Here is a 15,616-nt window from a genome sequence, read left to right as displayed (position 1 = left end):
AAGAGTCAGATGTTTTCTCATCTGCTGTTTTGGTGGTGGTGGTGGAGGGCCCTGTCTAACATACTGGTTTACAATCTCATTGTCATATTTGCAAAAGAATTAAGTGACTCACTGATCCTCCCACATCATCCCAACCAACCAACCAGCATGCCCACATCACTCTCGCCACCACCGGGATCACCAAATCACCTCACTGCTAGGATCGAGGGTCCAAGGGTCTTTGTCTCTCTAGCACTAAAGGCAAGTGGCTAAGTGACAAATGAAAACATAATTCCTGCAATCATTCTGTGAATATCTAGATAGAAGCTACAAGCTGTAACCCAATGTCTGGATTCATGAAATGGTGTCCAAGAAACACCATGAAAGGCACTGTTCAAATAAACCGAGGCGCAAGCTCACAAGATAACACGTGATTAAAACATATTGACAACCTGCTAATCACTGTCACTGTTTGTACCGCTGACAGCATGCATAAAGTTTGTTTTGATGCCAAACAAGCGGGAGACCAGAAGCACTTCAAGGGATTATACCAGAAGGGTATATTGCCTGTGTGATGTGAGAGTGAGGGGGAGGTGTGGAAACAAGATATGGCAGGAAACCTATCTACCAAACACCTTTCCACTGGCCGACTGGCAGCCTCGAGGCAGAAGCAAACATGACTCAATCTTTATCTTAAATGCCAGCAGCTAAATTACTATACAGCTCAAAGAGAATATGTATGTGTGTGTGTGTGTATGTGTGTGTGGTCCTGCGCAGTAAAGTGTACAGATGGATGACTCATCCACCAATCATGTGACTCATCAATCACTGCAGTTACCATTTCCCTGCCTTCTTCTGAAATTTTCCTTTTCTTTAGTACTCTTTCATTCCCGTCTGGCTGCTGTTGCCTTTTCCCTCCCTGTTTTTTTACTCTTCATTTTGATTTTTTTGAGATAGAATAACATCCCTCTATGGGTTTTTCTTTACTTGATTGATGTGGCTGTCACTGAGATTTACTGTCTTTCTCTTTAGTGTTTTATTTTTTTGTTTTAAGCTAAAGAACCAAGTGTTCGTGCTGTTTTTGCTTCGACACAAATACAACAGAGCACTCGCCAAAAAGCCATGAAAAAACTGAACTTTAATAAAATAATTGCTTTTATTTTTTATCATATAGCAAAACTAGTAATCATCATGCTGTTATTTACACATTGCACGGGCATATTTATTTCACACTGTACATCTTACAATGCTAAAGTGACATCAACAACAACACTCTCCTTTTACAAGACAGATGGCTTCACTGTGGACACAGTGGCCCTCTTCCTTTGAGATTTCTCTTTTTTTTATGTTCACAGTTTATTCAGAGAAGACAACCATTTTGAATTCTCCATACTGTTTTATTTTTTTTCCTCTTTTTTTGTTCTTTTTTTTTGTTCATTTTTTAAGATGCAAGTAGAAAGACGTGCATTTAACGGTTTAAGCACAATCCCTGACTCCCCGGCCTGAAACTTTTCAATGAATTTCTTCTGAAAAATGAACAAAATGTTTTGTAGCCTCTTGGTGGAAATCAGTTGTTTTTTGTTCGTTTTAAAAAAAAAAAAAAAAAAAAAAAAAAAGGCTGCAGAACAGATAGCATGATTTCAAGTATTTTTTTTCTTTTAAAAATAAAGGAAAAAAATAGACACAATAGATATGATGCGTGCGTAAAACAAAGTAAAAGTGAACTGGAGATGGACAATGAGAAAATGATCCAAAACATGAAGCACTCCTGCAGAGTCACGGAGCGCTGCATGGATGTGGCGACGGTGGATCTGCCGTAAATATGTTGACACAATAACTTCTGGATCCCAGAATGCTTGAAACCCCTTAGTCCACCAGGTTGGAAGTGTTTAGTGTTTAACTTTGTGCTTTTGGAGTCCACAGGGTTTCTACATTGGGATGATGAGAGAATTATGCAATATGATATTTCCCTTATATAACCATGGTGCTTTGTAAGGCAAAAATCTGAATCTTGAGTTTGAAAAAAAAACAAAAACATACTGAAATGTGTGTATTTGGCACCTTTGCAAGTTGCAGCTGTTTAAGGTTGATCCAATCAGAAATGAGAAAGGCAACTACACACAGCAAATACAACAAAAAGTATACTGTCAACATTTGACAATTCCCGTGTTCTTTCTCTTTTTCTGTGTGTGTGTGTGTAGATAAGAAGTAATTGAACTACTTTAGTTTTGTAATGTGACGTACAGAATATTAAACAAAAGATACAAAGTGATGTTGTAAACATGATTCTCTTACAATGGCCACATCTGCTTGTGAATGTGTCACAATGTGATTCTATGTAAGTGTGTGTGTTTGCGTGTGTCCTCTATAGATCTCTGAAATATGCAAGAACATCAGAGATTGACCTGAATGGAGGCAGACATACACCATGGTATGTTCTGTTTCAAAATGTAAACTGAGCAAGAGGCTGAACATGGTTACAGGGAGCTTAAACTAGGACACCTTCATCCTCTCCCTGACTGAGAAAATCAACAAAAATACAGTGATTAAACCAACATAAATCTAACTTTTTACTTCTGAAATTTCTCATCAGGCTCAAAACACACCTTCTCTGAATCTTTTTTTTTCCCCCACCTCTGCTTTAGCTTTCCTCCCGCTACTGTATAACTATCCCACATCTGTGAGTCCCTCTGAGCGGACAGTGTCCAAAAAAGTCTCTCAATACATTCTGCGCTTCATGTAGATCCTCTCAATAAAGTTTTCCAGTTCCTCCTCACTGTCCAGCTGAGGCACCAGCCCATCTTCCTCATAGTCATCTCCCGGTGTGACTTGTGGATAGTAGTAGGGGGGTCGCCTGCCTCTCCTGGGTGTGGTTATTGGTTTGGGAGGGGGCAGGGGTTGGTAGGTCCGTGGGTGAGGAAGGATATAGTTAGAGATATAAGGGGTAAGAGGCAGGCGTGGTGGTGGCTGCTGCTTCCAGCCTTGTCCGCGGTTCTTACCCCCGCCCCTGTGTCTGCGTCTCGGGGCCTGGAGGTCAAGTTCCTGGGGGCCGAAGGTCTGGTCTCTGGAGGGGGCGGGCTTGCCATAATATTGTGGTTTAGGATATGGGAAATAAACAGGGTAGTATGCTCGATATGGCTTTTGGTAATATGGATAAGAGGGGAAGGCTAAAAACTGTTTCTGGGGCTTATACCAGTAGTCAAGCTGCTTCTGAGGCTTATACCAATAGTCCTGTTTGTATGACTTGACTTTATCCTTGTGCCATTTCTTGTTGGACTTGTTGTACCTATAAGGGGCTTTCTTGGGGTTTTTTGAGGCTGTGTAGTGATAAACAGGCGGGGCAACCAGAGGAGGAGGTACCAGAGGCCTAAAGCGTGGGGCAACAGGTTTGCTGTTGGTTGGCAGCTGTTGTAACTCTTTCCTTTTTTTCTTCTTCTCCTCCACATCACTAATAATCTCAATCACATCATCGGCAGGCAGGTGCAGCTTGCTGCTGATCTCAATAAGCCTGTCAATCATCTGCTGGTCCAGGTCATCTTCATCAGGAAGGACCTCCTCTGAGCGTTTGTCCTCAGCCGTGTTGCCGGCGGCCCCCATGCTGCTTTTCTGCCGGGGCTTCATGTAGGACTGCTGCTTCCTCCCCATGTACTGCAGCAACATGTCAGAGGCGATGTCTGCCAGCCTCTGCTCTTCCTCTCTGGCTCGCTCGGCCTCCTCCTGCTGCCGGAGCACCTCCTGTTTCTCCGCCCGCGCTCTCGCCTCTTCCTCCATGTGGGAGAGGCTCTCCTCTTCTTCCTCAACCTCCTCCTCCAGCTCCTCTCCTTCATCCTCAAAGTCATCCATGAAGTTGCCCCCCTTCACAGGTCTGTTGCGGGACGGGTTCTCCTGCCAGTGCTGCTTCTTTCCTGCACGTGCTAACTGAGTGTTGTATGCTTTGTAGCCCTTCAGAGGAGGCAGGATCTCATTATCTTGGAGACCCAAGTCAATGTTCTGGAAGTAGCCTCTTATTTTGCGCTGCAGGGAAGGGTCATCTCCCTCTGAGGTGGAGCCTGGCGTGGCCTCATCTAAGAAACTTTCCGAGTAATTTCCCTCCTCCCGCCCCTCTCTTTCGTCTTTCTTTTCGTCCTCCCTTACGCTATCTGTTCCCACATTCTTCACAGACCACCCTTGATCCTCCGACCTTGTGTTGTCATCCTCCTCCCCCTCCCTCTCCTTCAAGTCATCCCCCTGAGCAGCTGCCAAATGGCCTACATTTAGCTGTTCAATAGCCTTATCGGCCCCTCGCCCCTCCTCCTCCTCCTCCACCCCCCTCTCTCCCTGTGGCTGCTCTGTTCTCCTTATCTCACCACCCTCAGAGCCTTCAGCAGAGGGCAGCTCCGGACTCCGATCCCCTTCCCAGTCTCTGTTTTTGCTAGCCTGTTTTTCACTGTCCCCCAGGTGGTCCAGGGCCTCAAGCAGAACCGCAAGCACCTGCGCAGGGTCCGTCACTTTATCTAATTGGCTGTCTTGACCTGGGCCCCGACCCCAGTCTAGGGACATGTTGTCAGGGCTGGAGAGGCTCTGGGGCTGGGGCGAGTGAAAGGGGGCAAGGTTGTCCTCTTTACGATCTGTCCGGGTGCGCCCCTCCACCCCACCCTCCCCTGCCTCACCCCACACAGGGGCGGTGCCAGCTAACTGTGGAATGACAATGAGCAGGACCAATAGGATGAGGTGGGCTGTGGAAGGGGCGTGATGACAGGTCATGACCATGCAGAACTGGCAGGAGGGAGGTTAAGCACCTGAAGAAGGAGAGAAGGCAGAGAGAGAAGGACAGAAGAAGGATGAGAATTTATTCACATATCATTTCTTATCTCTGGAATCACAAATTTGCTTTTTTGTGTTGTTGTTACTTTATTTTCTTTATTGTTTTCTCCCAGTGGCAATGTGAGCATTGGTGTCATTTAAATAACATACAGCTTTGGTGAAAAAGACAAAACGTAGAGAGGACTGACTGGTAAGAAATATTTCATTAAGTCCACAGCCTGCCATAAAGTTTCAAAGAAAATGTACCTGGAAAAATGACCAGTTTTTCAAACAAAACATTTTTACCACAAAGAGGCCACCATATAAAAGAAAACAAACAAAAAAAACCCCGTTTTTCAGTTATTGTAGAAACCATTGAGGACAAAAGCAGGCAGACGTAGCAGCAAAAATCTCCTCTCTTTTATTTTCGATATAGAGCCTTTTTGACTGAAAAAAAAATGTGGTTTCTAACATTTCCAGCTCCAGTTGTGTCACTGCTGTGCAGCTTGGATACAACTGAAAACATGAAGATGAAGCTCTGAGAAACCAGTCGTGAGTCGTTGAATTAACCGCAAAAAAACAGAGAAAAAGAAAATAAAATTGCGCATTTCTTTGAAGGGATGGGGGATAATCCGCACAAAGAAACTGCGTTTCGATTCTAAACATCGTGCCTTTTTTTTGTCTCGAGTCGCGCGTTAACCCACTCATTACCTACTCATTATCTTTAAGCCGCACGAATCACCTGGTTGGAATAATACATCCCCTGGCGCATTTTGTCAGTGTCACGAGATTTAACTGAGCAAACTGTTTGCAACAGCAACGAAAATGCGCATCCAGTAACTGATTTGCGTCTTTTTTCTGGTATATGTTAAAAATGCCTCACCTCTTCCTCCAAGCCAACCCATCCAAATCGCGCGCACCTCCCATTTTCTAACGTCTAGTTCTTAAAAAAGAAAGAAAGAAAGAAAGGAAATACTGAGAACAAAAACTGGTCCGAGCTCGCGTGTCGGTAATTGCTGTGATTTTGGTATTCCATGCGTCAAAGCGATGTCACCAAGACACTGGCACAGAAAGCTGCAAGCTCGGGGAAGTCATGCGTAAAGCCGGTGGCCACGGTTGAGTTATTTAACCCTACGGTTCCTGAGTGGTCCATCCAAATTGTAAATTAACCGGGCATTAAGTTTGAGAGGATAAAGCCTTTTTGCGCAAAGACAGGAGGGCGCAGCCAGTGAGGATGCAGGGCTTTGTCCTTGTGTGGCGTGAGCATGTTTCTCCTCACTGGCAGCGGTGGAATGCAGACAAGCGCAAATTTTTGGCAGCACAACCCAATTTCATTTTTTTTTTTTCATTTTATTAAATCAAGAGAAACGAAATTATTCGACTTATCAGGGCCAACTACCTACTCACAAATGGTTGGGATTCTAAATTATTTCGAATTAATAGCTGAAAACCGTCTGTTTAAATCGTGCTTGTTAAAAGAAAAAATACTGAAATCGTAAAAATGTGCACATTTTTTTAAATGTGCGAATTCTTCAAAGGTTTTTAAAAAAATCTTGCGTGAAAATTTTCCCAAGCTCTTGTGAGAGGCAGCTAGAAATGTTTATTAAATATAATTGTCTTCACATTGCAGGGGATTCATTCTTAATTAATACTGAGAGAGTGAAATAAACAAAATACAAAATGAGATATTTTACTGGGGATTTTTTACACTGCATTTAATAATTATTATCATGCCTATACGTTCATAAGAACTGGGTTTGTTCGTAAATGTCACAATAATAACATTGTTTTTAAAAAAAAGAAAATTAGAATATATATATATATATATATATATATATATATATATATATATATATATATATATATATATATATATATATATATATATATTGCTCGATTCCCTAGAATAGAAATCATACACAGTTTAGTCTAAATTTAAGCACCATTTAGAAACGGCTACAGTTCACGTCTACTTCATAATCAGACAAGCAACAGTCGCACATAGATTAATTCTAACGATGAAGTTGCAAATTTAAAAGAAAAAAACACGAACTATTTCTCGGGTTTTTTTTTTTAACAAAAAAAAAAACGTGATTATGAACAGAGAATTATAACGAACTGAATAGCAGTCAGAAATTGTCCTAATCTACCTGGTTAGTATGGTTTGTGAATGATGCAGAGACAGATTTCGTTCCACTTACCTGAAGTCCCACTGGGGGGTGGGGAAGTGGTGAAACTCGCAACGCACGGATAAAGCCAAGATTATTTCATGAATAGTGAAAGCACCTGAGAGAATTTCTGCTTTCCTCCCTCTCTCTTTCTCTCTCTCTCTCTCTCTCCCACTCTTCAGCCTGTGACCAGCATCAAGGAAAAAAAAAATAACAATCAAAAAAGAATCTAACGTCTCTTTATTTATTTGTGAGGTGTTTGTATGGCGGCAGCACTGGTGCTAATGTACAATTGAGTGAATGTTTTCAGCACCACGGTCAGCGCAACTTTATTGTATATACCCTCGGCGGACCACGTGATCCTCCCCACCGCCACCCCCCAGCTGCAGGCAGTGCTGACGTCACTTCCATTGATAAGAATGTTGGTGTGGAGATGGCACTGTGAGTCTAGGCTGGCCCCAGCTGATGAATGAACGGAAATGGCATGAATGAAATAGTACTTTTCCTCAATGAAAGGAGCAAATTGTAGAGATAGAGCTGGTACACAGCCATTTTCCTTCTCACATATTAAAGGGTGGTGTGTTGCATCTTCCTCCCTTGTTGCTTCCTTCCTTTGCTCTGGCTTGTTTCAGAATCAGGAGAAGAGTGGGAGGGGAAAAAAATAGAGTGACCTCTTTCACAGGCTATCAATTAGGGTCATTTGGTGACATTCTCCCAAGAATCAATGACAAGAGGCTGCAGTTTGCTTGTTGGTTTTGGTCTTAGGTGGCCCCGGATCATCTGTAGCTCATGGGCTACGGTGGGAGCAGCCGCACTTTGCTGCTTGATTTCTTCTCAATTTTCAGGGATTGCACAATTTTCTACCCACCCCGTCATTTCTAGCCACTCTTCATCTGTCAGCGGCTCAGTGTGCTCTTAATGTGGCCTCTCATCAGCATTGTTCTGCGCCAAGGAGACACGAGCCAATGACCATTTGTACATAAATCAGTAACATTTCACGATAAGGGCAAACACGTGCTGAAGCAATATGTCATGATTATATGCATGAATGAATGCGGGATGTATCATGAATTCCTGCTGTTCACCATTTCAGGAATGATTAAGTGGCTGTGTGTTTATGTGATCAGGAAATTAACTTCATACATTAATTTAGTTGATACCGTTAAATTAGCTGGAATGCAGTTGCATGCAACAAAAACCCACGCGTCCGATGGGCCTCTGAAAGTGGAGCCCATATGCATTTTCATAAAAACACAAGGCTATTTTGTGACACTGAGAAGCGAAGACACCTACGTGTTGCTGTAAGATCCGGCAGTCTTTGTTCACGTCACAGGATGGCGAGGTGTTTTAACGTGATATGTTTCTGTTGTTGAAGTGGAGCTTGCTCCAGCACATACAGCCAGTGCCAGTGGACAAATCGCTGTAGAATGGACAGACTTGGTTTTTGGGATGATGATTCAGTGAGATGAACTAATATCTTACAAAAAATGGAAGGAAATCACTTAGTCCCAGGAATTCAGTACAGTTCAGAAATGGCTACAAAGTGCAGCCGTCACAAAGACAAGAGCAGTTTGACAAAGATGACAAGAAGAACAGATATTTATATACTCGATGTGTCCTGCATGGGCGTGTTTTTCTCGTGGCATTCGCAAGATATAAATGTGCAACAAATTTCTCACTAGCACAACACCCCATGACAATATATAGTGCTCCGTTTGTGAGAAAATACAAAATGCAGTTTTTAAATGATGATTTTATTTCTTAAGAGAAAGAGAGTTGTGTGAAAAAGTAATTCCATCTCCATACTTGTTAAACCAAGAATTAACTGTGATTAACCACTTTTCCCTCTCTTTTTTTTCACTTTTACTAACCACACCCAGGCCTGATTACTGCCAGCCCTGCTGAATTAAGAAATCACTTAAATAGAACATTTCTGACAAAGTGAAGTAGACTAAAAGATGTCAAGAAAGCAGCACATCAAGATCGAAAGAAACTGAGGAACTTTCCATTAATCAGTATAGAAAGGGTTACAAAACCATTTCTAACCCTTTAGGAATTCAGCAAACTGTAATGAGAGCCTTTTCCTTCGGGATCAATAACGTATTCTGATTCTGATTCATGGTGAATATTCCCAAGAGTGTCCAGCCTACCAGAATTACTCCAAGGGTGCATCCATGACACATCCAGGAGGTCACAAAAGAACCCAGAACAACATCTAAGGGACTGCAGACCTGACTTGCCTCAGTTAAGGTCAGAGTTCATGATTCAACAGTAAGAAATGCACAAGGCTAAAATGGCCCAGTGTGGCTGAATTGAAACAATTCTGCAGAGAACACTGAGCAAAGACTCCTCCACAGCGATGTGATAGACTCATTCACAGTTACTGCAAATGCTTGGTTGCAGTTCTTGCTGCCTAAAATTAGTTTGATGATCTGAAACTTGTAAGTGTGACAAATATGCACATACACTAAGAAATCAGAAAGCCAAACCACTGTGCATACAACAGAGATCTCAAGATCATGTCAAAACAGAGTAAGTTTAAACACTACAGAAAATAAACATGTTTTTTTTTTTTTACCGCTAGCAACAATTTTCATCCACACAACTGTCATTGTGGAGGACTTGTGGTGAGAAAAATGTAGAGACGTGTGCGCTGCTATATTTAGATGACCTGCGGCACAAAAATGCACAACACGAGGACTGATACCGCACTCTATTAGTAGCAATCAAGAAGGCAATCACAAGGAAGTGGTGTGAAGAGGACCACCCTACTCTGGGTAACTGACCGCACGTAGCTGAAAAGATGTACACTTTGAAGGGCTCTCACTTGTTTTGTTTTTTGGGCCACTGTGAATCATGTGAAGTCTGCAGAAGTTACACTGATGCAGTTTGGCCTCTGCGCCAAAACAGTTTAGGGCTCTTCCTACTATAGGCGAGAGCACAGATCTGACAGGGGCCTTTTCAAAGTGTAACTGGATCCGGGCTAATTTGGTGGCATATGTATAAAGCAACATTCATTAACTGATGATTCATTCAAGGTTAACTAATCACATAAACCTCTCAAAAGTGACCAACAGGGTGTCATGAGACAACCTGCATTAATGCACGACTTATTAAACGATAATGACTCGTGCATTAGTTAAGCACACTGCACTCTTAGCAAAAAAGCTTTCCATTATCAATACTAAAACAAGAAGAGGCGTAGCATTGCAGCACTGTCTCCCAAAAGGTTTAAACCTCACTACCTCTGCCTGAAACATGAGGATAAGAATCAAAGCTCTGTTAGGGTAAACAACTCCAGGTGGTAGAGGAAATGTTTGTTCTTTTTTTCCAGCTTCCATTCGACTTTATTTATTACAGAAACAGCTTCCACTTCCACTGTCAACCAGTCATTCCCAAGGTCTGCCGTAATGGGGCGTTTTTGTACATAATGACTCAAGGGCAGATAAATATAAAGTTATTTCTGGCATTCAGTTTTCCTGTTGTTTTGAAGGTAAAGGAAGACACTGCACTGCTATTACTGGCATTTATGTGCCGGATAACGTGGAAACAAGTTGATTCACAACGTTAAGCCAACCTCATTTCCATACACTTCATTTGTCACTGACAAGCCCTTGCTCTGGCCTTGTGCGCCACTAAATTCAGCTGTCAGTCCTCGTACAGGTTGGGTTCTCACTGCATTAAGGCTTGTGCATGTGTTTATGGGTGTGTTTTCTTTGTATGTGTGTCTGATTCATCCTCGCACTGTACGTTCAGTTAATCACAGACAGGGGTTTGGTATTTTCACTGATGTTCTGAGGTTAATTGGATATTAGCAGCAGATGTCACATGTGGCCAACTTTATCGAGCAATTATCGAGCTTCCTGATTCAAAATGTCTTCGTTATTTTTACAGACAGAGAATTGCAAATATTATTTAGAGTCTTGAAAGTCTTCAGTCCTGTAATTAGCTGAATTTTCTGCTCTTACTCAGAAATTAGTCCTGATCTCCTCCCGATATCTAAACTAATATGGCACAATTTTTTTTACTTTTCATGTCTTTTTTTTAACTAGGTGAGTAATTACTCACAGGGAAGGCTGGAAAAAATAAAGTCAGCGCTTGAATTTAGTAACTTGCCAAACCTCTTTTAGCACCAACCATCAATCTGACATTTCCTGCATGTGCTTAGGGGGACTTATGAGTAGGGTTTTTGAATCACTCGTCACTACAAAAAAAAAAAAAAAAGCCCATTTCACTTCCTGAATATTTCCAGCATCTCTTCATTAAACATCTCTGGTCAGGTTATATAAAACAATATCAAGCAGTTTGGTTACGCTTTGAGTTTTTTCCCTAAGGTAGCAGACACCTGGCAGTCAGTAAGGCCCAAATCATTATGCTACCACCATGCTCACAGTTGGGATGAGGTTTTGGTGCTGGTATAAAGTGCAGTGTTTTATGAAATTTAGGAAATTTGTGCAGCAAGTTTTTCTTTGCTTCCTCACATGCAGGGCCAGCCCACGGTTTTATGGGGCCTTGGGCAGAATTTGATTTTGGGCCTCCACCCCCAGCTAAACCCGTTGGCCACATCAACTATACTAGCACGCTTGATTATTTGTGTGTGTGTTGAAAAGGTGTCCAATAAACCAGGAGACAGTGGAACTTACAAACAAGTTAAAAGCAGGTTCAACAGGGTTGAAAGGTAAAGCAGGTCATCTGGTAATATTAAAGTTGATGGTTCAATCCCTGGAGGCTCCAGTCTGCATCCTAAACATGCATGGCCAAAATACTAACCCCTAAGTTGCTCTCCGATGCATCCGTTGGCGTGTGAATGTTAGACATGTTGTATCAAGCACTTTGAGTGCTCAGGTAGAACAGGAAAGCGCTTTATAAGAATCAGTCCATTTTATTTAATTGTTTTTCAAAAGAGCAGAACGACCACAAAGAATTTAACATATGCTGGAATATTTTATTTTTTTTAACATAACAAATGCAAATGTAAAAACAGACTATATTAATTAATTTGAATGGAATCTAACTAAGTAGAGAGCTAACAATAGTTTGCTTCTGGTTTCCATGCAACATCAGCTCACCACACCTCAGCTGAGCTGAACGCTTGTTTGAAGCTTCTTATTTAACATTATTGTTAGTGAAAGTTCATGATAAACACCTAACATGGACCTTTATTCTTTACGCTTTTTTTGTTTTTCTTTTCTTTTAAGCCTCAGAAGGCTAAATCCTTTTTCAAGAAACACTTGCGACAATCTACTTGCAAACATTTACAGTTTGCGTGAACGTGACCCCAGCTCAGCTCTGACAGTGAAGACAATTAAACCAGTAGCAACAATTTGTCAGTCAGTGAACATATTTATTAAAACATTTCCCTTTCTCTTGTATGGTTACTGTATGATTACTTGTATGATTAATATATCACATGCACAAAAAGATACACTCACTTTGGGTGCTTGGAGGCCCCAAGCAGCTGCCTAGTCTGTTTATTCTATGTTACCCACTCCAAGTGAGATTTCTATTGTGATGAACATCCAGCCATAAAAAATGCTGCTGCAGTCTATAATGATTTTTCTAATGTCCTGTAAAAGTTGGTGAAATTGAGATGCGCTCACACCAACCTATCTTTTTTTTTGAGTTTGTCAGTAATCACAATTTGTGTCTTCATTAACAAGAAAAACACAGTTCCAATCCCATCTCCCTAACTGAAACATCTGACTCCAGACAGAAGTCATTAGCACAGAGGTTCACTTATCTTTTCCCGCCTGCACCGAGAGTTATTGCTCAGTGTATTCATTAAAGGCATGAAAAGTACAAGTGTTTGTGTGTTATTAGTTTAGCCAGATTGTGTTTCGTGACTGTGTCTTAGATGAAAATCAGATCCCCGCTGCACGAGTAAATCAGTGAAACTGATGGACTCAATCTGGTAATTCGCAAACCTCTTTCATCAACCGCATAGCCCGCGCAGCCTACCTGGAAAATAAAATGAAGCTTTGTTTCTGTTTTAAAGTGAGGTTTGACTCGTCTTTGTGTGGAAATATGTGTTTTGTGTTTGCAGATGAGATATGCACACATCAAATGAAAATGTAATTTGTTACAATGGCTTGAGGCACCACATAACCTCTGTTTGATTAGATTCTGCGCGAGCGACTGTTTGCTGCAGAATGTGAAGCATTCGCAAGGCAGCCGTGTCGTTGCGCCCGCGTGTGTGTGTCTGCGTGTGCGTGTCTTTGTTGAAATGCTTGACGGCAGCAGCAGGCTCAGAGAGGTAAGCATGGAGCCGGAGGGCAGATGCTGATATAACGGTCTGGCATTATCAACTGCCACTCAGCATTAGTTGGCCCCTTACCCTCACTCCATGTCCGCACCCCCGCACTGACTCACACTCTACCGCCTGCTTGGCCACTCACATAGTTTAACACTGGTACACCGTGCTTGCATTTAATGGAATACACACACTGGAGAACACACACACATACACCTCGCAGTAATAGTTCCATTTATGTGGTCTTTTTCGCTCGCACAGACACACACACGCAGGGAAACAAACACACTCTCCCCTCTCTTACTGTAATGTACATTACAGACAAACGAACCTTTGGAGGAGGTTGGGGCGTGCTGTCACTGATGGTTCCCAGTACAAACCGCTAAGACAAGAGGCAATGACAACACGTGGCTGGCCTTTTGTTCCATTTAATTAACTTTTTCTTTCCACTGTTGGTATTGGACTGAGGAGAGCTGCAGGGTTGCGAGGCAGAGCTGAAAAATCGACACGCTTCAAACAGTCGCAGACATGGATTGGTGAATTCCCCAGGTTTTGCTGACATTATGGCCACAATTATAGTAATGGCAGGCTGGGGATCTTTCGGCAAGTGTGCTAATGCAGCTACCTCGCACAGCAAAGGGTCTCTACCTGGAAGTGATAAAATAGAGCTCCTGATTAACAGAAGCTTTTCTGCCCACGCCATTTTGTCAGGGGAGGGAAGGACAAGTAATTGCACCATAAGGTTCCTACAACACAATGCTTAGCTGGGACTCGATGATGTGTGCAGGACCCCGGCGCCCACACTATAATCTGCCGTTTCATCGAGGCGGAGGCTTTTTGTTTTTTTGTTTTTTTTCACATGTGCTTTAAAGTTAACATTTTATGCGAGCTATGCTAACCTACACACATATCTGCATATGCATGTTGCGCGTCTTAGTCACAGGAGACTCATACGATGACACTCCTTACAATAATGCGGATTATTAGGTTAATCTTTTACATCCATTGATCAAAAGTTTTCTGTCAGTGCTCAGGATACAGAAAAGTAGATGCTGTCACTTTATGGCCCAGTTTCGTAGAAAGCAGCCATTTCCAGCCACCGAGCTGAATCACTCCCTGTCGTTCCCACGTTGTTCTCTGTGAGTCAAATACCGTTCGCGTCAGAAGGTTCAACGCAGCGTCGCACAACAACATCTGCTCTACTGGGGCTGGGTGACACACTGCTGTTATGCTGCATTGTTATTGTTGGCTTTTATAGCTAAGCAGCTGTGTTTACATATGGAAAGTAACGTGGTAGAAGAGCCTGACGGCGGAATTTTTTAAAACCCCTGTCCCATCGGTAGCCCTCAAAAGCCTCCAGATTAATTGGTGATATTACAACCAAATCCGGCTTTAACGAGCGTTAAATGACACCAATGTCAAGCCTGGCTTTTGCCGTATTGACTTAATGTCATCGTAATACATGATGCAACTTTTCCCTTTGCATTGTTACAGAAATGCTTGTGGAGACTGCACATGCAACATAGCAAACATGTTATGCAGGAAGTCATATGTAGTCATATGTAATTGTAGCGTTATGTTTTCTTACAGTATGCACACCTTTGAATTTACCTTTCCAAAGTGGGCACAGCAGCTAATATCCAACATTTCTGGTCAGTTTGTGTCATGCTGCTTTTGATCTGCTAATGCATGCTGGGAAAAAATGCATCAGTATTAGCACTGTTGCCTCACAGCAAGACGGTCCTGAGTTCAAATGTACCATCTGGCCGGGTCTTTCTGTGAGGAGCTTGCATGTTCTCCCCGTGTTTGCGTGGGTTCTCTTTGAATATTTTGGCTTCCTCTCACAGTTCAAAGACGTGCAGTTAGTGGGGTTAGGTTAATTGCGGTGATTCTAATTTGCCCATAGGTGAAATTTGTGTCTCTCTGTTAGCACTCCTTCCTATTTGTCTTTTATATAGTTGCACCAGTTCCTTACTCCTCAAACCCAAAACTTTGACTTACTCAAGTTTGTATTTCTGGAATTTTCTTCACTTCTCTTTTGACTGTTTATTTTTTTATTATATCTTTTTGTACTGTTTTACTGACCTTTAACTCAGAATGTTTCATGCATGGTGTGCTTTTGGATTCCTGGGCTGTTTTGTTTTTTTGGACCTCGCCATCCCTTGCCTCTTTTACTTGCCTCACTGACTGCCTTAATGTCCATTGCCCTAAGCCTAGTATTAAAGATTTGGATATTTGAACCTTTATCTGCCTCTGGCGTCCTGCATTTGGGTGCACTCAAGGATGTTGGTTGTCACATGACAATTCACGCTGATATTAAAGTAAATAAATAAAATAGAAATGGAGCAATTAGCAAAATCAATATGGTCATGTTAGTGGCTTTTAAGAAAATACCTTAAAAGGATTTTTTAAAAAAATCAAATATTCCTAATATTTG

At 42.0% G+C, this 15,616-nt stretch overlaps 1 protein-coding gene across 2 annotated transcripts; it reads right to left on the bottom strand.

Annotated features, from left to right (window-relative positions):
* Positions 1-1,574: 1,574 nt before the first annotated feature.
* On the bottom strand, positions 1,575-7,226 carry si:dkey-175g6.2 (uncharacterized). Of its 2 annotated transcripts, XM_006800042.3 has the most exons (3): positions 6,963-7,226; positions 5,645-5,704; positions 1,575-4,757 (listed from the first exon to the last, which is right to left on the bottom strand). In XM_006800042.3, exon 3 carries the CDS (start codon positions 4,726-4,728, stop codon positions 2,698-2,700), a length of 2,031 nt encoding a protein of 676 aa, XP_006800105.1. In that variant the 5' UTR covers positions 4,729-4,757; positions 5,645-5,704; positions 6,963-7,226; the 3' UTR covers positions 1,575-2,697. The 2 variants fall into 2 exon arrangements, with proteins under 2 accessions (XP_006800105.1, XP_006800103.1); XM_006800040.3 differs by lacking the exon at positions 5,645-5,704.
* Positions 7,227-15,616: the final 8,390 nt, after the last annotated feature.

This window comes from Neolamprologus brichardi, chromosome 10, assembly GCF_056152115.1.
Source record: "Neolamprologus brichardi isolate AB-2024 chromosome 10, ASM5615211v1, whole genome shotgun sequence".
Classification (NCBI taxonomy): domain Eukaryota; kingdom Metazoa; phylum Chordata; class Actinopteri; order Cichliformes; family Cichlidae; genus Neolamprologus; species Neolamprologus brichardi.
Note: the sequence above shows the minus strand (reverse complement) of the source record. Positions and strands in the feature narration are given on the sequence as shown.